Here is a 22,444-nt window from a genome sequence, read left to right as displayed (position 1 = left end):
ATGTCTGCCAGTGCGGCCTCCCTGCTGGAGAGACTGGAGCGCAGCGTCACCAACTACCTGCACATCCTCACACACCTGGAGCTCACCGTAAGAGCCACACACACCTGAGCACACACACCGGAACACACACGCACACACACACACACACACACACACACACGCAGACACACACACATACACGCACACACCGGAACACACGCACACAAGCACACACACACACACACACAGGTGCACACACACACACACAAACACGCACACGCACACGCGCACATACACACACATACCACGTACACACACACACACACACCTGTGTGATGTTCATTTAGCCAGTCACAACTTCTTCTTGTGAAGAGATTTGACGCATCATCCCCACAGGGGGGGCCTGCGCTCCCCTCAAACCCCGGGGAGATGCTCCGATGAGAAGGCCCGCATTAAACAGCCTGGCATTATCTCTGCAGGGGAACGACGAGCTGAGCTAGATGGGCGCGGCTCTCCTGCTGTCAGGCGCACGCTCGTTTCTTTTCGCGGATAGCAAAATTTCTGTCCTTCTCCAAACGCCCTCAAACGCCCTCAAACGCCTCTCCGTCCTCCGTCAGTTTAAACCCCCTTGAAGGTCCCGCCACACCGCCACGTTCTCCGCCACTGACGCACGTGCACAGACCCGCTAGAACATCAGATTCCCAATTGGGAAGGGTAGATGTTTTTTGCTTTTTTGTTTGCATAAAGAAATACGCTACATGGCCAAAAGTATGTGGACACCTGACGTCCGACATATCCAAAAATGGGTATTAATATGGAGGTGGTCCACCCTTTTGCTGCTGTAACAACCTTGACCCTTTTGGGAAGGCTTTTTTTTTGTTTTACTAGATTTTGGAGCATTGATGCGAGGATTTGTATCCATTCCTGCTGGAAGAGCATTAGTAAGGTCAGGCAGTGATGGGGTGATTATTGTTGATTGTGTTTTTCTTTTTGGGGGGTGGGGGCACGTTCCGCAGGGTGAAGACGATAGTTCGGTCGCAGCTTGCCCCGGCCACCCAACCCAGAACCTGGGCCACGTGCTCTGGAGCTTCAGCCGGCTGCTGACCGGCAAGCTGGAGTGGCTCGCGGCAGAGCTGAGCGCCGGGTGTCAGGCGGAGAAGAAGACCTCCAACCTCTGACCTTCGACCTTCGACCTTCGACCTTGTAGGTGGATTGCTGGGAAGCCGTGTTTCCGGCGGGGGCCTCCTGGTATTACTGTCGGGCAACTCAAGCTGCTGAGAGTCTTGGACTGATATGCCGCCTCTGGCTTCGTCGCCGCAACCTGCCTTTTTAAATGGGGGAAACGGCGCCCTCTGCTGGTCATGAGTCAGATGGACAGCAAATCACTGCACCTTTTGGCAATTCATGGAGAACAGCTATGATGTGAGAGATTTAGCCTTAAATATGAACCAAAAAAAGGGACTTGCTGGCCTAAAACTCATATTTATGCACATGTTAATAGTTCAGATTATTTTTTGAGCTTCATTGAAAAATGTATGTGACCACAATCGTGGTAAAAAGTGGTGAAAAAAAAAAAACTCAAAAAAGTCAGAAGACAATTTGAAAAAAGAGGCTGATCTCTTGTAATGCACTGAAATAAGGACAGTCCTGGAGGGCTGTCTGAGATGGTGGTGACTGTGGACTCTTTGCTAATTTATTTTATATTTTTTCGTTGGGGGGGGCGCTGGATAGAATTTCTATAGGCCAATCAGAACAGATGGGATGAGGGACGTTCAGCCTATCAACAGCTTTTTTTTTAAACCCTTTAATGTATAAGTTCACAAATACATGATTAGAATGCTCTTTACTGAATATTCTAATGCTGATGTAATGCAATGGGAGTTCTAGAACCTGACATAGAATTTTGAAGAAGAAAAAAAAAAGAAAACATCCCAAAAATAGCCCTGCTCTTCAAAGGGTTCAAATCCAGCCTCAGGAGGTAAAGTCCCAACAACTTCCTTGACAGAAGGTTCCCTGTATTTCGAATGCTCTTGGAGGAAACATGTATGTTCACTCCCGACTGAACAATCAACAGCTAAACAGATAAAACTAATCGACAACATGATGTGATGGTGCACTGGGGATAGATGGGCGGTTCACGGTTTTTAGGAAGGGGGGTAAGGAATTTTAGGAAGAAGTCTTAATTGAGACGGATTACCTGGAATTGTCTGTCTGCAATGCAAGCAGAACTGGAAGAGAACAGGAATTAATGTAGCATGTGTTCGACATGGTATGTCTGTATTTTTACTGTATATTGAATCCTCTATTGTAATTGTTTTATACTCTCATTTTGAAAAAAGTTTATACTGAGGTATAAAAATATTCTTTTATAAAAGTTACACTGCTGACAATATATGAATGGCATTATTGTCCATACAATTGTAACTATATTGGTATTTATTGCACATTATATGTTGAAGCATTTAAAATGTTAATATAGAATTGTTAAGGCCTAAATAGGTATATTTTCACTTAGATGGTACATGTTTGACATCTGCTTTATAGTTAGGCCATCAGCTGAACTTTATACTGTTTTATAACAATGTGCTTTATTGGAAATGTACTACTGAAAGCATCTACAGCGTGTTCATGTTAAAAAAATTGAGAGGGAAACCTTGGACAACGAATCTTTGGATCATTTCCGGAAAAACAAACGAATGTTGCATTCACACAGATTTCTTTATTCAAAGACAATAAAATGCATTCAAGTGTAATGCGTTTTCTCTTCGCGGTGCCTTGACATGTAGGAGTTGATAATTTACCGGAGATCCAGCCTCAGTTGTCAGGTTTTCGTTATGGGATTAATTATGAATTGATATTCATGTTTTCATGTTATTAATGAATCGATATTTTCCCTGCGAAACAATAACATTTGCTGCCAATTAAAAATAATTACTTTGAGCTGCTAGTGATTTGTACGCTTTAAACTTTCTCTAAACTGCCACTAGATGGCGGTACTGGACCAAACTTGGTACCAGTTTTATGTCAAGTGGATAAATCAAATTGAGCTGGATAGCTGGGCGAGACCTACTTACCTTAAAGTTAATTGCTTTCATTATTTATTTTTGTTTGAAGATGGTTCGACTGCTGAAATGTCACAGCATGCAACTTGAAGCAGGCGCGTAAGTAATTAAGCATAATTAATAGGGAATTCAATGTGATTGTAAAAGTATTCCAATCAAACTCCAAACAGCTGGCTTGTCAACAGCTTCGAGGTCGTGGAAATAAGTATAACTTGATTGGAAGAGAAGCTTAGGTCACATGATTCCAGACCCCGCAAAAACTCCACAAATATCACATGACTGGACCACCTTGCAGGCTGAGCAAGTGGGGAGGCACGCAGCGCCGCACGGAACTTTAATTAAATCGGCAGCTGTCCTCATGCTTGCGGGTCGGTGATAGTTTAGGATTTAAATAAGTCTCGCGGTAGACAGATGTTTTCCAACGCCCGCTGTCTTCTAAGTATCCGGATTACTTTCCCCCGCTGTCAATTTATTTTTATTTTTGTCTGGATATTTCAGCGGAGGCCAGTTAGTTGCGGTCAACTTGCTTTTTACCGGGGCAGACTAGCACTTTTCGTCTACAGCGTTTTATTGGTCAATCGGTTTCTTTTAAACGGTCGTTTGTTCCTTCGCCATGACTGAACGTACTCCACTGCTGCATTATCGGCTATCCATTAGCGTCCAGGAGTCAGATACACTGCCTGCCCTAGAGAAATCTCCGGCGGTCGCTCGCCGGAAAATGGCTAACGACAAGCCGCAGAAGCTCTCCACCTTCTTTGGTGTGGTGATACCCACTTTGCTCTCCATGTTTAGCGTCGTTGTCTTTCTCAGAATTGGTGAGTGGATCATTATTTCCCCCCCATTATTTAATCGGCCACATGTCATTTTACGAAACAAAAAACAAAAACCTTATGTAAAGTGCAGTTGCTTTCGTACCCACTTCCATTAAAAACAAAAGGGGGGTTGCTGATGAGTTATGCGTTGTGGTCAAGCCTGTCGACGATCACTTTTAATGTTTCTTAATGTCCTGCCAGTTGTGCGTGTGTTCGTGCGCGTGCCTCTCCTGACCGCGTTCCTTTGTGTCCGTCTGTCTGTGCAGGCTTCGTGGTGGGACAGGCTGGGCTGTACCAGGGCATCGGCATGTTCCTCATCGCCTATTTCATCATCAGCATGACCGTTCTGTCCATCTGTGCCATCTCCACCAATGGAGCCCTGGATGCTGGTGGAGCGTACTGTATCCTCCTGTGTCCCTGCTTCTGCCTCCCAAAGTCTCACTCTGCTCCCTCTACTTGCACCCATACCTCTCTCTTCCTCCACCTCCTCCCCCATTTCTTGACTCTCACTCCCGTCTCTGCCTTTCTTCTGCCAACTGGCCCCAAAGTCAGTTCTGTTTTCTACCAGACCTGAAATTGATGGGGGGGGGAGGAGGAAACTCGGTTTCCCAGAATGCCCCAGTGGCCACATGTTTACAGCTGTGCCAGAGCCTTTTGCCATGGGGCATGCTGGTGCTTCCTGCTTTTTCACTGTTGTTTCCAGGCTTCTGTGGCACTAAAGTAACACATTTGTGCCTCAAGCCTGCATTTTTGACCCCCCTCATCACTTTGGGCCTGTTCTGGTGAAGTGGGGTGGTGATGAAGGTTTGAGGTTATGAGAGGTGACTTCACATCAGAATAAGGAAGTTGGTGGTTATTGTGCAATGGGAACAGGCGTTGAGCACTGATAACGTGTTGTGTGTGTGTGGGAAGGATTTTGGTTTGTGGGTGCAGTGGTGAATGAGCACACAGACCAGCAGTCTAAGTCTTTGCCATGGGACTTGTCAGCCTGAACCTGTTTGACCTTTTTGGTTGGACCTGCCGGGCCAGTCTGTGGAAGTGAGACTGTGGAGACCCTGATCAGAGCATGAAGGAAGACCGGTCCTAGTCCAGGGGTGTCCAGTCTTATCCAAAAAGGGCCAGTGTGGCTGCTGGCTGCTGGCCCAGCAACGAGAACCTGGTCCTACTTGTCAAGGTTTTGTATTTTCGTCCTAATACTGTAGCTTGTTTTTCTCCCTAGTTTGACTTGGCATAAGTTAGGTCAGAATAATTTTCACTGCGTGAACTGAACTGTGTTCTTGGCTATAAATAACTATGTGAAATGAGTATATTGTACCTTATTCAACCTGTGTTTTGTAGTTGTTCCAATGACCTTGATATTCACTTTTGTATGTCGCTTTGGATAAGAGCATCTGCTGAATAAATGCAATGAAGACCACAGTTGGTCGGTTGAATCAGGTGTCAGCAGTGCTGTGCCAAAGCAAAAAGCCTGCACCCAAACTGGCCCCCTTAAAGCTGTGCAGTTGACCCTTGACCCCAAACTCCCTGCCCAGACATGATCAGCCGGGCCCTCGGACCCGAGTTCGGGGGCAGCATTGGGATCATGTTCTTCTTCGCCAACGTGTGCGGGAGCGCCCTCTACGTGCTCGGCCTAGTGGAGGCCATCGTTGCGTCTTTCGGCATTCCAGAAGGTGAACACGACCGCCACCCCGATTGGCTGTGGGCGCTCGTATGCAGTGGTGACAAACCCTGTTCCTGGAGATCCACCGTCCTGTAGGTTTTCACTCCGGCCCTAACAAAGCGCACCTCATTCCACAGATGGGACGGTGGCCATGGTGGGGGCCCAGCGGATCCTGCCGTCGGGGTACTGGTGGTCCCTTCTGTACGGGACTGGTATACTGCTGCTCTGCCTGCTGGTGTGCCTGGTGGGCGCCCACATCTACTCTAGGGCCACCTTCCTCATCTTCCTCATCGTCATGGTGGTGCTGGGCATCATCTTTGTCAGTTTCTTCGCTGTGGCACCCAGGGTGGTGCTCTTGCCCCTGGCCCCGCCCAACTCCTCAGGACCAATCAGTGGCAACTTCACCGGGTTCAAGCTGGACACGCTGCTAGGCAACCTGGAGGGTGAGTTGGGGAGGGGGGGTTGGAGGTTGGGGGTGGCGGCAGGAGTTGTGAAGTCCAGCAGACTAAATTGGTTGGTGAATTTAATTGGGATACAGAGTAAGCAGTAGTTGAAACAACTCCCCCCCCCCCCCCCCCCCCCGTCATAACCTCAATCTTCAAACTTTGCCATTTTTCATAAGCTGACAATCTTCATTTTCCCCTCCCCTTCCCAGACCCATCATGTCACAATCATACAGGCATTATTATGAGCGCTTGCAATCTTCTCATTGCCGAACGCGGGGCGCCGTTTGAATATTAATTGTGACACCGATGTAGGTCTCTCATTAACAGGAAATGAAACGCAATTGGCTGCATGTTCGCAGATTGTAAGGCAGAGACGTGGAGGCCAAACGCTGGCAGTCAAATGTACCCTGTCATCAGGCACTTCGGAAAGGGTGCAGGTGCACATTGGTGTACAAGCACCAGTTATTTTCCTTTATGCCGGCTTGAAAGCCTGCTTTGGTGACGTGAAAGTCTGATTTGAATGGCTGTCACCTGAATAGGTTCTTTTATTTTGATTTGTTATTTTTTTAAAATATCTTCGTTCAGGCCCAGATTAATTCTGGCGAGTAATACTTTGGTTCGACCACAGGGTGAAACTGTTCTGTTTTGCCCCCCCCCTCCTTACAGCTGGTTACACGGTGGACTACACCACAGGCAACATGATGAACTTTGCCACAGTCTTTGCGGTCTTATTTAACGGCTGTACTGGAATCATGGCTGGATCCAACATGTCAGGTGAGGGGAAAGGGTGGGGCTGGCCGTTGGGCTGCCAGTAGGGGGCAGCGAAGAGCCCGTTTCAGAAATCGTAATTTCTTCAGTCTACTGCACAGGTGTCAAACTGCAGTTGAAAAGGGGCTACAGGGTCTGCTGGCTTTTGGCGTGTTTTTGGGCCCCAAGTGTTTAAATCAAGTCATTGATTGGCTAAGGAATCCACACACCTTGTCCTCAAGGCCTTAATTGACAGCTGGTTGAAAAGGGAAAATGCAATTCGTCGACAGTATGGGGTTCAACTCAACACCCCCCTGGTGTAATGGCCGTGGGTCACATTGATAGTTGATTTTTGTGGTTACTTTGTATCTGAAGTGATTGGGTGGAGGGAGAGCGGTTTTATTGGGCAGGCGTATAAGTGTAACTAAGGGTGTCATCAGCCCTGGTCCTGGGGAATCTCAGGGTCTACTGAATTCTTTCACCGTTTTGGCAACCAGTTCAGCAGCTGAGGCTCAGTGTAGCTGGGGGTAGGGCAGGTTACTTTGGGGGTTTTAGAAATTGGGACAGGGGGCCGATTCTGACCCCCGTTGTTCGATCCGTCCCGGGTCGTTTGGCCACAGGTGACCTGAAGAGCCCCAGCTACTCCATTCCCCGCGGAACCATCACCGCCGTCATCTTCACCTTCATCATCTATAACCTGCTGAGCCTGCTGGTGGCGTGCTCCTGTGACCGGTCAGTCTCTCGGTCCCCTCTCAAACGTCTCTCTGGCCCCTCAGACCGACTGGCCAGTCTCCATTTCCTCTTGGATGCTTCTCAGACCTGTCAGTCTGTCTCCCCTCAAACTCTACTCTCTCAGACCCGTCAGTTTCCTCCTCAAACGCCTCTGTCTCTCCTCTTCGACTCTGACCAGTCGTACAGACCAGAGAGTAGTCTCCTCTCGAATGCTTCTCTCTGGCCTCTCACACTGGGTGACGAGTCCAGCAGAGAGGTTAATGAGATTAAGATTAATGGGTTATGAGGGGAATGTTTCCTTCCACAGCAGGTACAGGCAGCTTGACCTGCACAGATTCATACGGCTTCAGATGCATTTGAATTACTTTTCTTATTGGTAGTCACTTTTGTTCATCACAGCTAGAACTGTTAGTGATGGGGGGGGAAAGGGTTGCATTTGTAAACGGGTGTTATAATTTGGTGTGCAAACGTGCAAATGAGGATAGTTACAAATTAAGGACTTTCTTGTGCAAACCATGACTCTTTCTTGCCTTGGGTCACGGCGAGCCTTTTGGAGTGAGGTTGCGGTGGGAGTTCTGGGCAGTAACTCCGCTCCCCTCGCTCTCCCAGGGTCCTGCTGCAGAGGGACTACAGCTTCCTGCGGGACATCAACATTTGGCGGCCCTTCGTGACCATCGGCGTGTACTCCTCCACCCTGTCCGCTGCCATGAGCAACCTGATCGGGGCGTCCCGCATCCTGTACGCCCTGGCGCGGGACGACATGTTCGGTGAGCCCCCCCCCCCACCCCCACCCCCTTTTACTAAGGCGGTGCGTCCTGAGCTAGTACTGGATTGGAATGCTTAACCCCTTAGTCCTGCCCCCCCCCTCATGATGTGATTAGCTACGCAGGTCTCAATTCGTGGTGTGCTGCGGTCCATTCTAAGCCTGTGGGTGTACTGTGGTTTTACTTCACTTGTACGTGAAAGGTGGGCAAAATAACCAGGGGCAGGGACGGGGGGAGTGATTTTTCGATGCTCTGCCCGCAGGCAGGGTGCTGTCCCTGGCGAAGAGGACGTCCCTGAGCGGGAACCCCTGGGTGTCGGTGCTCATTTCCTGGTTTCTGGTGCAGGTGAGGCGTGGGGAATGGAGGGTGATGGGTGGTGGCGATATCAGAATCCCCCAAAGTTAAATGTGTGGGTTTTTGTCATGGTTTTTTTTTTTTTTTCCTGTTTGGTGTAAACTTTTTGGTCATAGAATTGCACCACCTTACAGTGAGGTGTAAGGTTTGAACGCATTGGTCGCATGTGTGTACAAAGGCAGAGATTCTGTGGCTTTCCATCCAGGCTTTTCCCTCAAACGAATCCTGCTAGTATTCATGGTATATCGTTAACCCCCCTCCCCAAAAAAAATTAAGTTGGGTGACACACTGAAGGTGCCCAGGCCCCAGTGCCTGCCTTGCCAACCTGAAATGCATGTTTCTGTAACACGAAGGCAGTTGAGTTTAAATAAGCCTCCTGCTGCTGCTTGGCAAACCTGCAAGTTGATGTTCGGTGTGTCCTTTGTGTCCCCGAGTGCTTCAGGGCTACGCTAGCTCTTTGCTCTAGTAAAACGAGCTGGTTCACAACCTTCCGCGACGTTTGCCCGAGTCGTTTGCTTTTCGTTTCGTTGGGTTTCATCGACGCCGTGGCGCTAGTTGGCCTGCGGTGCCGTCGGCAACGGTTACGACCGCCGCTACGGGGCGGCTAATTAAGTGCCGAGTTTGGCTGAGAAACTTCACAAGAGCCTGATGAAAAGCACTGGCAGTGCTTTGGGGAAAAAGCGTAACTGGTGTGCTGTGTAGCTTTTTAGCCGCAACGGAGCATTCAACATTTGATTTTGAGTACTTGAGCTGTTTTTTTTGTTTTTTGTATTCATTGAGATTTGAGAGAAGAGAACTGAAAATTGAGGAGTTGAAATGTAAGATGCCTCTCTCCTTCCAGCTGGTTCTGTTTGCTGGGAAGCTGAACACCATCGCCAGCATTGTGACAATCTTCTTCCTGCTGGTCTACGCAGCCGTTGACCTGGCCTGCCTGGCTCTCGAGTGGGCCTCTGCTCCCAACTTCAGGTATTGACCCTTGACCTCTGACCTGTGGCCAACTTGGGGCTGTGTCTGAAACCGCTTACTTGCCTACCATTGAATATACAAGTTGCCTGCTCAATAGTAGACAAGTAAGATGTTTTGGATTCAGCCTTGATCTCAAACCTAGTTTGACCCACTCCCATCCCAGTGTTTAAGATTTGCCTGTTCTAAAGTAGATTCCCTGACGTTACCCCCCCCCAGGCCGACATTCAGGTATTTCACCTGGCACACCTGCGTGCTGGGCATTGTGGGATGCGTGGTGATGATGTTCCTGATCAACGCCATCTACGCCTCGGCCAGCATCGCCTTCATGCTGCTCCTGTTGCTGATGATCCACTACCTGTCCCCCACCAGCAGCTGGGGCTACATCAGCCAGGCCCTCACCTTCCACCAGGTAGACTTGCAGACAGGGGCAGGTGGCCATCTTGGCTTGCTCCCACTCTAAGGGACTAAGGGAGTGCTTTCACAAATTATTTTCATGTATTGTGTTTTTGGCCCCCCCCACTCTCATCCAGGTGCGCAAGTACCTGCTGATGCTGGACGTGCGGAAGGACCACGTGAAGTTCTGGCGACCGCAGGTGCTGCTGATGGTGGCCAACCCCCGCAGCAGCACCGGCCTCATCACCTTCATCAACGACATCAAGAAGAGCGGGCTCTACGTGCTGGGGCACGTGGAGCTGGGCGACCTGGGTACGAGGGGGAGGGGACTTGGGTGCCAGGATGAGGGTGGGGTACATGGGGATGGTAGAGCTGGGCTTTGTCTAAATTGACCTGCCTACTCTTGTGTCCTCAAAGTATGTACTGTCTACTGAGCATGCTGTGCGTTCTGAGACGTTCTGCCCTTGCATAGCCACGCTCGCGTGGTCACGTTGTGGTTGAAGGGAAAATGTCAGTGGCGCTTCCTGTCACATTTTCAGGACCAAAATGGTGGTTTAATTCCTGAGCAGTACGGTGTGAGCGCACTCGATAGTGGGCAAGTGCGCAGAGCGGGTGCGGGCGAACTCCGAAGCTCTGTGAGGGGCTTCCGTGGCTTTGAGCGGACGGAGGGTCGGTTGGACGTGGTGGACGGGCTTTGAGAAGGCACTGTCCTGCAGAGGAGCGGAGATCAACACGGGCAAAGAATCGAGACTCATCTGTGTCTGTCTGTCTGTCTGTCCGCCTGCTCTCCCGCAGATACCCTCCCCTCCGACCCGCTGCAGTCGCGCTACGATTCCTGGCTCTCGCTGGTCGACCGACTCAACGTCAAGGCCTTCGTCAACCTCACGCTGTCCGACTCCGTCCGGCACGGCGTTCAGCACCTGCTGTTCATCTCTGGCCTGGGTGAGCCTGATGCTAACTGTCTCTTCTCACTGCGTCACTCGCTCACTGACCTGTTGCCACACCAACCGTTCTGACCCCCCCCCCCGGTCCTGGCGGGCCAAAGGGGGTAATCCTGGCTTTTGTTTTTTTTTTTTTTTTTTATCAACCACTTTATGCTCAAGCAGTGAAGTGAGTTACCTGTAATCGTCCTCTTAATTGATCGTTTCAGTTCTGAGTAACGAAGAGAACCTGCATATCCAGAGGCTAACTGGGGAAAGGATTTCAAATCACTCCAACAATGACATTATGCCCCAGTTTGGTGCCACCTGCTGGCTGTTTAATGAAATCAAATTGGTAGGCCTTGCTGAATGGGTAGCATAATGGGTAGTTTCTGAAACTTTTCTGGGGTGTTTTTTTTTATTTTTATTTATTTATTTTTTTTTTTTTTAAAGCTGATTACACGTAACCTGGTCCTTGGGTCTAAATTGGCTGCTTTTTTAAGAGGGGGCAGGGGAGGAGGAATCCTGCTCTCCAGGACTGGGATTATAGATCCCTGTTCAGAGCGGTACACCAGCGTTTACATTTTAAGGCCCCTAAAATGACCCTTGTAGTGGGGTTTTGTGGCTAAATATCTCACAATATGCTTGAGTGCACTTTTGAATTGTCATGTCGCATAGTCATTCCGCTATTTTAGTCGACGTATTGGTCAGTGATTAGTGCTCGCTTGGTGCCAAAACCAGATTTCCTCTGTCGCCCCCTGCAGGTGGGATGAAGCCCAACACCCTGGTTCTGGGCTTCTATGACGACTGCCCCCCTCAGGACAGCCTTCAGGACCACGCCCTGCCGGCGGGCGGCTCCACGGACACCCCGCACCCGCCCAAGGACCCCGAGGAGCCGCTGTCCTTCCACTTCCCGGCGCTGCGGGACAAGGGCGGGGCCGGGGCCGGCGGGCGGGCCCTGGGGCCGCGGGAGTACGTCGCCGTCATCGCCGACGCGGTGAAGATGCTGAAGAACGTGGCGCTGGCCCGCTACTTCTGCCGCTTCGACCGGGCGGCGGTGCTGGGGCGGCGCGGCGGGGGGGCGGGGCTCCACGTGGACGTGTGGCCGCTCAACCTGCTCCGGCCCGACAGCAGCAGCTACGTGGACACCTGCAGCCTCTTCCTGCTGCAGCTGGCCTGCGTGCTCAACATGGTGCGGGCGTGGCGCGGCGCCAGGCTCCGCCTCTTCCTGTGCGTGGAGGAGGGGCGGAGCCCGCCGGGCCCGGAGGGGAAGCTCCAGCAGCTGTTGCGCGACCTGCGGATCCAGGCGGACATCCACACGGTGCCCTGGGACCGGGTGGTGGCGCTGCACTGGCAGAGGCAGCGCCGGGCTGGGCGGGCGCCCGAGGAAGAGGAGGAGCACTACGACGAGGAGGAAGAGGCGGACGTCCTGGGCAGCTACGCGGGCAGCTTCCCCAGCAACGCCGCCCAGCTGACGGACGAGTACCTGCAGGCGGTGAACCAGCTGGTTTTGGGACAGGCCCACCCGCCCCCTGCCGTGCGCTTCCTCTACCTGCCCCGCCCGCCCGCCGACACCCGCAGGTACCCCGCCTATCTGCGCCAGCTGGACCTGCTGACCCGGGACCTAGGCCCCACCCTGCTCATCCACGGGGTCACTCCCGTCATCACCACTGACCTTTGACCTCCCACCCCCCCCCCCCCCGGCCGAGGCATTTGGAAGGATAAAATGTGTGTGGTGAGATCGGTGTTGGTCCTATTGACAATGCTGCAACTCGCACTATTGACATGGTAAGGGAAGATTGCTTGTATACCATGTATGTACAATGTTGTACTGTGTGTGGAAGGCAGTGTGTCTTCATAACCCAATAATAATATGGGGGATATTGTCTGTTCTGTTACTGTTTTTACCATTGTATTGTGTCATGTTCTTTGGCAAGACACCTTTGACTCCGGTACTGGACGTTGCAAAGTGTGCACTTTTTTTAAAAAATTGGGGGGGAAAAAAATAACTGTTTTAAAAGTAAAATAAAATGTTTGTAAAATTGAATAAATAAATGGATATATTTTAAGGACTTTGTGGTCATGTGATCCTCCGAGCAGCTGAGGTACTGCAGTTTTTTTTGGAATGGAAATCTGTGGCATGCGTGTGCTGCATCACTGGGCTTTTCTGAATTGCTCTGGGCCAGTTCAGATGAAACTTGGTGTCCCATGTGTCGGTGGGTGGGTGGGATAACTGCAGAGGGTAAAACCTGGGACCCTCCAAAACCTGGAACACGGACTGAAGTAAAGAGGAGTTCTGGATTTTAATGTGCAGTTTTCCTTCTGATTACAGAGTTAGGTGGATATTTCACAAAATGAAAGCGCTGGTTGGAACTGCACTGAATAAAACCTAGAACTGTGTGTGTGGTGTGGGGTTTTTTTTTTAATTTATTTATTTTTTAGTCCATGTTCCAGATTTGGATGGGTTCCGGATTTTACTCCGTGCAGTTATATTCAGCTCCGTAATCCTGCTCCATGGTACAGACCCCCCCCCCTGCTCTTGTCCCAATTTCACCCCTTTTGCCCCCACCCCCCCACCATGTGGCGTGTCAGTTATTGGTAGAAATGAGAACTGGGAATGGACGCAATGTTCGGGGAACGCTGTTCCTCTGCCCCATTTCTAAAGCTTAAAAACTTGCATATTTGCCTCTGGTGCTGGAAAACTTATCAAAAGCTGCTTCCTGCTGATTTATTGGCACGAGAGTTATTGCTAACTCAGCTGTGGCGACAATGTCCCTGTTAACTGGAAGCCCTGCGCCACCCATTGCAATCCACAGCCCAAACACCAACTATTTTTGTCACTTTTTATTTATTTATAGAACTTTTAAGAACTGGAAACAAAAACTATTTACAGGGTTTTTTTTTTTTTTCTTTGTACACATTCACCTTGAGAACAGAGGGAGAGCTGCACTGTACAGTGCAAAACTGGATGAGACTGAGAACCAGGCCTTAAAACGGTCTCTTAACTCATCTGTCCAATTTCATTTGAGCGACTTCTGTGACCGCACCCCCATTCTCAGGCCTCCCCTGTATACTGGAGGGGCTCGGAGGTGGTGGTGGTAGGGAAAAGGTCAGAGGTCACAGGAGGAAAGGCCAGCCCTTTAGTGCATGGTGGTTCAGAGACCAATGGAATCTCTCCTTGTCAGGCAGCACCATAGCGACTGGAAGACTCTTTATGATGCGCACATGCACGTCGGGCCCGCCTTGTCCAATCGGGTGCTGCCGAACAGTACGATAAGAGCTTGCAGGGCTTTGCCAGTCTGTCTGGTTAAAATCCAGCTGGGTATTGATATTTACAGAATGTGGGGAAATGCACTATGCAGAGCAGTAAAGTCACCCCCCCTGAACAATGGCATAGAGATCTTTGGAGATCAATGTAAAAAAAAAAAAAATAATTAAAAAAACATAGGGGAGCAGGCCCCCCCCCCCCATCAGAGCGATGTCTGTTGCATGTCTGAGTTAATACTCTCAGCGCCTGGCAGAGATCCATTCACAACCGATTCAGAACTCCCGAGAGCTCCATCTCCCAGCTGCTGAAGCGAAGACATTCCAAATCTGACCACAGAAAAGCAGGTGGAACACTGCTGCCAGCTGGAACTTCCAGGAGTTCAAACTTCCAGGACTGAAGGAGCCCGGGAGCCGCATATCTGGCAACGCGGTGGGGGGGGGGTTTGGTTGCTTCACCTTGAAATCAGCGTCCAGTTCTGCACCAGGAAGCCGGATGAGGTGAGTCTACTCTGCAGTCAGTTGCTTTCATCAATCAATTAAATGCAGTGTATTCGGGCGGTGGCGCAGTGTGATGAGTAAGGAACTGAGGTATGCAGGTTTGACTCCCACGCAGGACACTGCCACATGCCATACCCTTGAGCATTAGGCACTGAAGCAGAGCTGCTTCAGGACGTATCCAGCTGTAGAAATGGATACTGGGTAAAAAAGGTACAACAGCTGTTTAAGTCACTCTGGGTATGAGCGCCTGCAATGCAGGCCTGCCCAACCCTGTTCCCAGAGATCTACTGTCCTGCAGGGTTTCATTTCAACTCTACTTTAGCACACCAGACTCTAACTAATTATCAGCTCAATGAGATCTCTAGCTATTGAATGAGGTGTGTTTCGTTAGGGTTGATGTGAAAACCTACAGGATGGTAGATCTCCAGGAACAGGGTTGGGCAACCCTGCTCTAGCTGTTGAGTGAGGTGTGGCTTTGTTAGGGTTGGTGTGAAAACCTACAGGATGGTAGATCTCCAGGAACAGGGTTGGGCAACCCTGCTCTAGCTGTTGAGTGAGGTGTGGCTTTGTAAGGGTTGGACTGAAAACCCACAGGACGGTAGATCTCCAGGAACAGGGCGGGGCAGCCCTGCTGTAATGCGTGTCTGGTGAAAGTCAGCGGTGCCAAAGTCATGTGCCACGGAGGGCCGAGAGGTTGCGGGTTTTTCACGCCGACCAGCCGCTGCACCTGCCGATTCCACCAATTAGTTCCCTCCACTATGGTAGGAGGTGTGTGAATTCAGGGTGAAATCAGCAGGTGCGGTGATTGGCTGAAACGAAAACCTGCATGCCGCTCCCAGGCTCCCGATTGGGCACCAGTGCTTGCTGAGGAACGGTCCAGGATGGGGGGGGGGTTTGCTGAGCCGTAGTTCAGAGGTTCATCGGGGGGGGGGGCCCAGGCGCGCTAGTCGCTGAAGCGTTTGCGGGGCCCGGACCGCGCCCGCCCCGACCGGCGGATGGTCTGCTTGGCGTCGCGGCAGCGCTGGCAGGTGAACACCTCGGGCACGTGGGTGCGGCGGATCTTGGCGCAGGACAGGTGCACCCAGGTGCCGCACTCCCCGCATTCTATCATGGGACGTCCCGCGAAGGGCTTCATGCAGAAACAGGTGATCAGGTCCCAGGAGTCCTCCTCTGATTTGGGGGAAGAGAGGGTAGAAAGGGAAACTCGAACCGTGAGGACGACCAAACCCCAGTACAGGATCCCTGCCGACCTGACTCTTTACTGAATAAGGACAGGGTAGAGTAGGGGCGCATGACACCCACCACAAGAGCTTCCGTATTTCATTCCAACATTCGCTCTTAATTATTCAATTACCCCGATCAATTGTTCAATTACCCCAATCAGTTGTTCAATTAACCCAATCGATTATTAAATTAACCCAATCGATTATTAAATTAACCCCTCATCAGCCAATCAGTATGTGAGTGAGAAGACCACTTACCTTCCATTTGACTTTGACTGCCAGACATGTCCTCTGTACTGTTAGCTGGAACACAGCATGAAAAGACTGTCAACGTCCATGCTAACTCACGCTATAATATTAGACCAGTGGTCTCCAACCCTGGTCCTGGAGAGCTACAGGGTCTGCTGGTTTTTGTTTTCACCTTAAAATCAGCACCCAACTGAGACCCAAGACACCAGGTGAGTTGAGTTAACTGTGTAATCAACTGCTCTAATTGATTCATGAAGTGCAGAGTCACTATGAAAACCAGCAGACCCTGTAGCTCTCCAGAACAAGGGTTGGAGACCACTGTATTAGACTAATAAATTACACAAAATTCCAAATGTAACAGGGAACTCAGAGGTTGCAAGTTCAAATCCCTTGTGGAGCGCTGTACCCTTCAGCAAGGGACTTAGCCTGAATGTGCTTAGTATATATGCAGCTGCACCACTGGGACAGCATGTGAAACTGTCATTCTGGGTAAAGGCAACTGTTAAGCAAATACATAACGTAATGTGTCATAACACCGCCCAATCCATTAACAAAAAGGAATTTTACAGATCGATAAATTTAGCAAAAGAGAGATTAAATAATGCAATGTGATATAACCAATTCATTCATTTAAAAAATACATCTTATATATCAATTGAGCAAAAGAGAGATGGAGTTGCAATGAGTTTCCCCCTCCTTCCCTGTAAAGCACTTTCCTGATCATGGGACAAAAGGCGCTATATAAACAGTAACCCAATGCGTTCCAGTAAACAGGTTTGAGCTGAGGATTAACACCTGCCGTTACAGTCAGGTGCGCGCAGCAAGATGGGTGAAATACGGGCGGAGGAAGCAGAGACTGCCAAGCACAAAAGTGAGAGAGGGAGGAGAGGTGGAGAGAGGGAGGAGGGATAGAAAAAGGGGGGGAGAAGGTATAAAAGGAGGTGGAGAAAGAAAGAAAGAAAGGGAGCACTGACCGGAGGCAGTGACCGAGCGCGCGTCCATGTCGCTACCGCCGTCGCTATGGTAACCAGTGTCCTGGTCGTCAAGGGCGTGCCGCGCCAGACACCTCTCGATCACCAGCCGCAGAATGTCCGTTCCCCCGCTCTCCTCCTCCACCCTCCCGCCGTCCCTCCTGCTCCCTCCCCTCTCCTCCTGCACCCTGCTGCCGTCTCTCCCGCTCTCTCTCTCTCCTTCTCCCTGGGCACCGTTCCCTCGTTCCCCCTCTCGCACGCGCTCAGTCCCTCTGGTGGCCGACGGGTCCCACGGCCCCTCCCACTGTTTGCCCTTGCTGGGCACGGTGGTGATGTCACTGGCAGGCCTCTCCTCGCATTGGCTGACGGGGTGAAGGGCGGGGCTCGTGAAGTGAGGAGGAGGAGGAGGAGGAGGAGTCACGGTTCTCTCTGCATGGCTCGCCATGGATTCACTCAAAGTGCTGTGGTCCTCCGGGCCCCGGTCAGTTCGCTGACTCGGCCCACGGTTCGCAGACCCACAATCCCTTGCGTCGCGCTGGGGTCCGGGGAGGGGCAAGGCAGGGGCGACCTCGCCGCCCGCGCGGGGACCGTCGCGGAGAAAGCCGACGTTCCTCCACTGGAACTGGGGCGGCTGGTGGGCCAGCTTCTTGGGGGACACCTTGGTTTTGGGGGGCTTCGCCAGCCTCTCGTGGGGCCTCTGCTCCTGGTGCGACGCGGCCTCCCTGCGCTTCCTCCTCTTCCTGCTCTCGGGCGTCTTGCCTTGTGTTGCTCCGCCCCTTTTTCCCAGACCAGGGCCGCAGAGCAAGTCAGGGAAAGAGGAAGAGGAAGAGGAGGAGGAGGAGGAGGAAGAAGAAGGGGAAGCCCGGCCTTCACTATGGAGTGGGCTGTCCCGCGGTAACCTGTTATTACACTGCCATTCCTGCAGGGGGAGACAGAACAAAAGTTATTGGCACAACATGGAGAGCTCAGTTGAAAATCCAAATGGCTGAGATAAAAATCATTTTCGGTCTAACTGATCTGTCCATTAAATGGATAGTAAATTTCTATTTTTAAAAATATTTTAATTTTAATATACGTCTTTGATTTGCCCAAACTGTTTTCATGCATGATAAAGAATATTTCAGATATTTACATAAATTACAATTCAGGTACAATTGTATTGGTGATAACTAAATGTTGTACATGTGTATATTATGTTTATTGTTCAAAAACTATGTTTAATATTTGATTGGAACTCTTTCCTGTGGTGCATGCAACATGAGAGCATTGCACTCGAGGAAAAAAGTACCAGTACAAAATAATAAAAATACTGTACAGACTCCAGAAACATAATGTCTCTATACAAACGGTTTTGGAGTGACAGCGTATTTGACTGCTTTAGACCGCGAGCCTCCAAATGCCTCAGCACTAGCCATTCTAATTATCATAAAACTACTGTATGTTCTCCTGAAAGTTAATTATCTCTTTGCCCTACTTTAACTCATAATTCAACTCTGCAAAATACTATAAACGCAAAAAATAACAAGTTTGTCATTTATTATTTTTGCTAGTGGCAAGAAGAAATAGTATAGATATACATTAAAACGTTAACATAATAAGTTAGCTTTTACATTAAAATTCCTGTAATGTAAACGCTTTGCAGTGCCGAGTCTGTGTGCTAACTGCTGTTGAATTGAGTGATCGCTGCAAACGTTAGCCTACCTCTGTCGGATAAGGGATATAACCAGCGTAGGCTAACACAAAAGTGCAGAACTGGTTGAAGTCCTCGACAGTACGCTTCCTCTTCATCGGTGGCTGTTGAAATAACCCAGTGACAACTGCGTGATTATCACCGAAACAACTGCAGTCATGGCATAGCCAAGTGTCAAACGCACATGCATGTTTCTCCTAACAAAGCACGGCGGACATATAGGGGCGCGCAGGAGCAAGCTACGTGAGCTCGCTCGTCCCACTCTAGAAAAGCGCGTTCACGGTGTACCCGAGCAGCGCGCGGTGGGCGGTGTCTGAGCCACGGGGAGGCGGGGGGGTTTACAATGCAGCGACTCATCATTCAACAAACCCGGACTGTAAGTGTTACATAAGCCACAGATCTGATTAGTGAGCGAACTGCAATCTTAGTGTTCAATTCTCGCGCTTCAATTCGGACGACCCTGAGGCAATGCCTATACTAGACCAAAAAGCAAAGGTTCAAAGAATTTGCCTTGCAAAGCACAGCCTAGCTACCTCATGCATCAGTATTTACAACCTGTTCGTTACTTTGTGTATTTCATACCGAAGGTTGTTACGGTTTCGCCGCAGCTTATTCGCTGCCAGTGTTCTCCGAGGTCTCTTCGTCGAATGATACGAGGTCATCACACTTTCTCTCGTTGAGCCGTCTGAGTAAAATTAGATCAGCTTACAACAAAATGCACTGGTTCTCGATGTTCTGTTGAACGCGACGAATTGCAGGCTACATTATTTCTCAGATATCGGGTGTGTCAAATAGCTATACGGATCTTTAACGAGAATTGTCAGAACCAAACGCGCGGGTCGAGAAACTTGCGACGATGTGACGGAATTACAGTCCATGCTTTTTCATACAATGTAGTCATAAACCACAGGAAAGCATATTTCCTTCAACTATCTTTCATTGTTGCCATTTTCTGTACAGATACCAACGACTTCATCGTCGATTGGGTTGTAGAAGATAACAGAAGTAGCATAGTCGACGATTCTAGAAAGCACATTGTGCAGTTTTAAAGTGTGCTACGGTAAATAAAACAACGTAATACTTTTTTAGACGATTCTATAGGGTAAACTTGACTTGTGCAGACGAGCAATCCCCCCGAAAAGTGAAGCTAGCTATATGTCCTTTGTCTTCAGCGCGTGCCGAAAAGCTGGACGGAAATTCAGATACTAAACTTCAATCGCCTAATACTTTCATGCACTTGACTTATAGCCTATATGGAAGGATTTCTACTGTAGGCTGTAGCTACTACCTCTACTTTGGTATTGTCAACTAAAAAGCGTTAAAATGGTAGGATATGTTTATGTTTTGTACATCGTGGCAGCGTAAGTACTATTTGGTGGGCTACTATACGGAAAGGAATTGTTGAAGGGGCAGTCGTCCTAAAACAAAATTCTTGTGACAAATTAACACAAAGAAACAGGTCTCCCAGCCTCGAGGTCGAGATCTACAAAAACTTCACTTGCATTCACGTTGTCAGTGTCATTTAGACTATTTGTTATTCTTTTAAATTCTTAGATACCCATGTCCAGTATCTGTGTACACAATTAGGCTAAACCTAACCTCGCCTACTCCCATTTGCTGACATCTTTAAACATAAATCCCTCTTTTCTCTAAAGATGGCGACGATGGTACTTAACCTGTCGTTATTGAGACGTCCACGGTATAGCCCAATGACAAATTAGGCAGTTAAAAAAATGTATCTAAAATTCGATATATCCTATGTTTTTTTATGCGCTTCACCAATGCAGACCCCTATTTGATGAATGTTCGCCAGACACCAACAATACTAATGGTTTTTTAGAGGAAAAAGTCTACAGTGAGCGATTAACTTAGGCTACACATTTAAAGAATTAGTTAATAGTTCCTCTTAATCTATCCAATTTAACGCAAAATTAAAAGAAGGCAAATAATCAGCAGTTGGTGAATTCGAAACCCGTTATTCAGGTCGCATATCAGCCACACTTTGCAGTGATCGACGAACATAAACGGGTGGAACGTCAATATTGTTACCCGAGCATAGTGCACCGGTTTTTTCTGCGTAGCCTACAGGACACGAAAGATTCGCATAGCCAACCGTAGCCCCAACCAATTGTTTTAAAATCACTGTAGACGTATTGAAGTTCATTACATTTCTTACCTGTGTTATCATTGTCAGTTCCAAAGGAAGATCCATAACAGTTTGTTCCTCACTTCAGATCCTCGATTAAGTAGCGAACACGGTCTAGAGACCGAGTTTTTGCAAGTTCAGGTGGTGACACAATAGCTACTAGGCTGCACCGCGTCTCATATCTGACAAGTCGGTGGATAAGGTATTGTGCTTATCTAAAATACGATTAAGTTCAAAGGAAAAGGCAAAAATGTTTGAGTAGGAATAAATAGAGCCCAGGCACAGTTGCGCTTTCCGGAATGACTTTAGTTCAACGTTAACATCGCAATAGGCTATTATGTCTAAGCTATGACAACGTCCGAGTAGACTAAAGCGATAATATGTATGCATTCACTGTACGGTCGCTAAAATCTCAATAAAAAGAACCTCTAAATGACCTTTTCAAAAACAACACGCTGTGTCGACATTCCAGACTTGACACTCGCTTGCTTGCTTGCTTGCTAGCTATCTAATCCATACCAAAACAGAAAAACTCACTTGCTGAAAGACAAAAAAAGATCTAAATGCACGAAATAATACACAATCAAAGGCAGTATCCCAGTGACGGATGATAAATCGGCGATCAAAGATTTGTCATTGTCCTCTCTACTTTTTTTTAATGATCAGGGTCCGAGACAACACACTTTTATGAGCTGGAAAGCCTGCTACAATTATCATAACGCCACACTCGGTATCGCACGAGCTGTTTTAGCGGCTTCACTCCGCCTAGCAGAATAGAGCCGTTTAACCCAAGTGAGGGGGGTGCCTACACATACGTTCACAAATATATCAGTAGGAAATAACTGCCACACGATAATATTCAATAAAACCTTTCTAATTTCACATTTACATGGTTCTGTAACCGAATGTTAGACATGATAGTAATGATACAAAATATCTAACTTGCAATAAAGTGGGAGACCCCCCCCCCTCCCCCGACACACAAATTGTGGGATGTCCATGCTAGCAGAATGGCTCAAGTCTGCCGCTTTGCTGATCTTGTTTGGGTTTTTTTTGGAGTTTACGCGCAGGATTAAACTGTCTGATTCCGTTATGAAATTAAATATAACCTACCACCGAATTTTCATTACTGGTTTTATGGGTTGGCCACTGATTGATTTTTTTTTTACAAGGCTTCGATATTCTGTCTGTGGCTATGGCACATGGTGTACGTTAGCCCATCTTCCGTCTTTTTATGCTGTTCAGAAACTATTCACTTAAATGTTTTAGTCGATATGTCAGCCATGCATGTTACAATCAGGCTAACCCACATGTAAGAACAATGGTCAGGTCTACTGCAAATGCACAATGTCGGTCTCCTCCAGCGATAGCTGACGTTACCTAGCTAATAATCGAGCATTGTCCTTGTAAATGCTGCGTGAATATCGACCCGTCGAAATTATCCAAAAAAGCCTTGACTTATATATACATAGGCTACTCAGCACATTTTTATGTATATATGGCGCCAACTGATTCAACATTAAAAATACGACAGAGAACATTTGAACAGTAGTTTTATGTAAAAT

General features: G+C 48.8%; 3 protein-coding genes across 3 annotated transcripts; 2 read left to right on the top strand and 1 right to left on the bottom strand.

The window, feature by feature from the left end:
• On the top strand, positions 1-2,893 carry thpo (thrombopoietin). The gene is made up of 2 exons (XM_064341149.1): positions 1-87; positions 996-2,893. Exons 1-2 carry the CDS (start codon positions 1-3, stop codon positions 1,155-1,157), a joined length of 249 nt encoding a protein of 82 aa, XP_064197219.1. The 3' UTR covers positions 1,158-2,893.
• Positions 2,894-3,335: 442 nt separating this feature from the next.
• LOC135258229 (solute carrier family 12 member 9-like) lies at positions 3,336-12,907 on the top strand. Its single transcript, XM_064341565.1, has 13 exons — positions 3,336-3,856; positions 4,120-4,254; positions 5,386-5,523; positions 5,651-5,956; positions 6,626-6,733; positions 7,327-7,438; positions 8,048-8,205; positions 8,465-8,547; positions 9,398-9,522; positions 9,739-9,931; positions 10,053-10,227; positions 10,711-10,857; positions 11,600-12,907. The coding sequence occupies exons 1-13, from the start codon at positions 3,655-3,657 to the stop codon at positions 12,514-12,516; spliced, it is 2,799 nt and encodes a 932-aa protein (XP_064197635.1). The 5' UTR covers positions 3,336-3,654; the 3' UTR covers positions 12,517-12,907.
• Positions 12,908-13,423: 516 nt separating this feature from the next.
• Positions 13,424-21,645, bottom strand: LOC135258231 (PHD finger protein 13-like). Its single transcript, XM_064341570.1, has 5 exons — positions 20,910-21,645; positions 18,745-18,837; positions 17,047-17,962; positions 16,082-16,126; positions 13,424-15,770 (listed from the first exon to the last, which is right to left on the bottom strand). Exons 1-5 carry the CDS (start codon positions 20,943-20,945, stop codon positions 15,544-15,546), a joined length of 1,317 nt encoding a protein of 438 aa, XP_064197640.1. The 5' UTR covers positions 20,946-21,645; the 3' UTR covers positions 13,424-15,543.
• Positions 21,646-22,444: the final 799 nt, after the last annotated feature.

The sequence above is a fragment of the Anguilla rostrata genome, chromosome 6 (genome assembly GCF_018555375.3).
Source record: "Anguilla rostrata isolate EN2019 chromosome 6, ASM1855537v3, whole genome shotgun sequence".
Classification (NCBI taxonomy): Eukaryota; Metazoa; Chordata; class Actinopteri; order Anguilliformes; family Anguillidae; genus Anguilla; species Anguilla rostrata.
The sequence above is the reverse complement of the archived record's forward strand: the minus strand, read 5'-3'. Positions and strand labels throughout refer to the sequence as shown.

Excerpts from the sequence above, each read along its gene's own strand:
- thpo (XM_064341149.1), top strand. The coding sequence starts at position 1 with ATGTCTGCCAGTGCGGCCTCCCTGCTGGAGAGACTGGAGCGCAGCGTC. Across the intron at positions 88-995 it reads TCACACACCTGGAGCTCACC|GGTGAAGACGATAGTTCGGT; the intron begins GTAAGAGCCACA and ends CACGTTCCGCAG.
- LOC135258229 (XM_064341565.1), top strand. The coding sequence starts at position 3,655 with ATGACTGAACGTACTCCACTGCTGCATTATCGGCTATCCATTAGCGTC. Across the intron at positions 3,857-4,119 it reads CGTTGTCTTTCTCAGAATTG|GCTTCGTGGTGGGACAGGCT; the intron begins GTGAGTGGATCA and ends CTGTCTGTGCAG. Across the intron at positions 6,734-7,326 it reads GGCTGGATCCAACATGTCAG|GTGACCTGAAGAGCCCCAGC; the intron begins GTGAGGGGAAAG and ends GTTTGGCCACAG.
- LOC135258231 (XM_064341570.1), bottom strand. The coding sequence starts at position 20,945 with ATGGATCTTCCTTTGGAACTGACAATGATAACACAG. Across the intron at positions 16,127-17,046 it reads GCGCTCGGTCACTGCCTCCG|CTAACAGTACAGAGGACATG; the intron begins GTCAGTGCTCCC and ends GCTGTGTTCCAG. Across the intron at positions 15,771-16,081 it reads CAGTCAAAGTCAAATGGAAG|AGGAGGACTCCTGGGACCTG; the intron begins GTAAGTGGTCTT and ends CCCCCAAATCAG.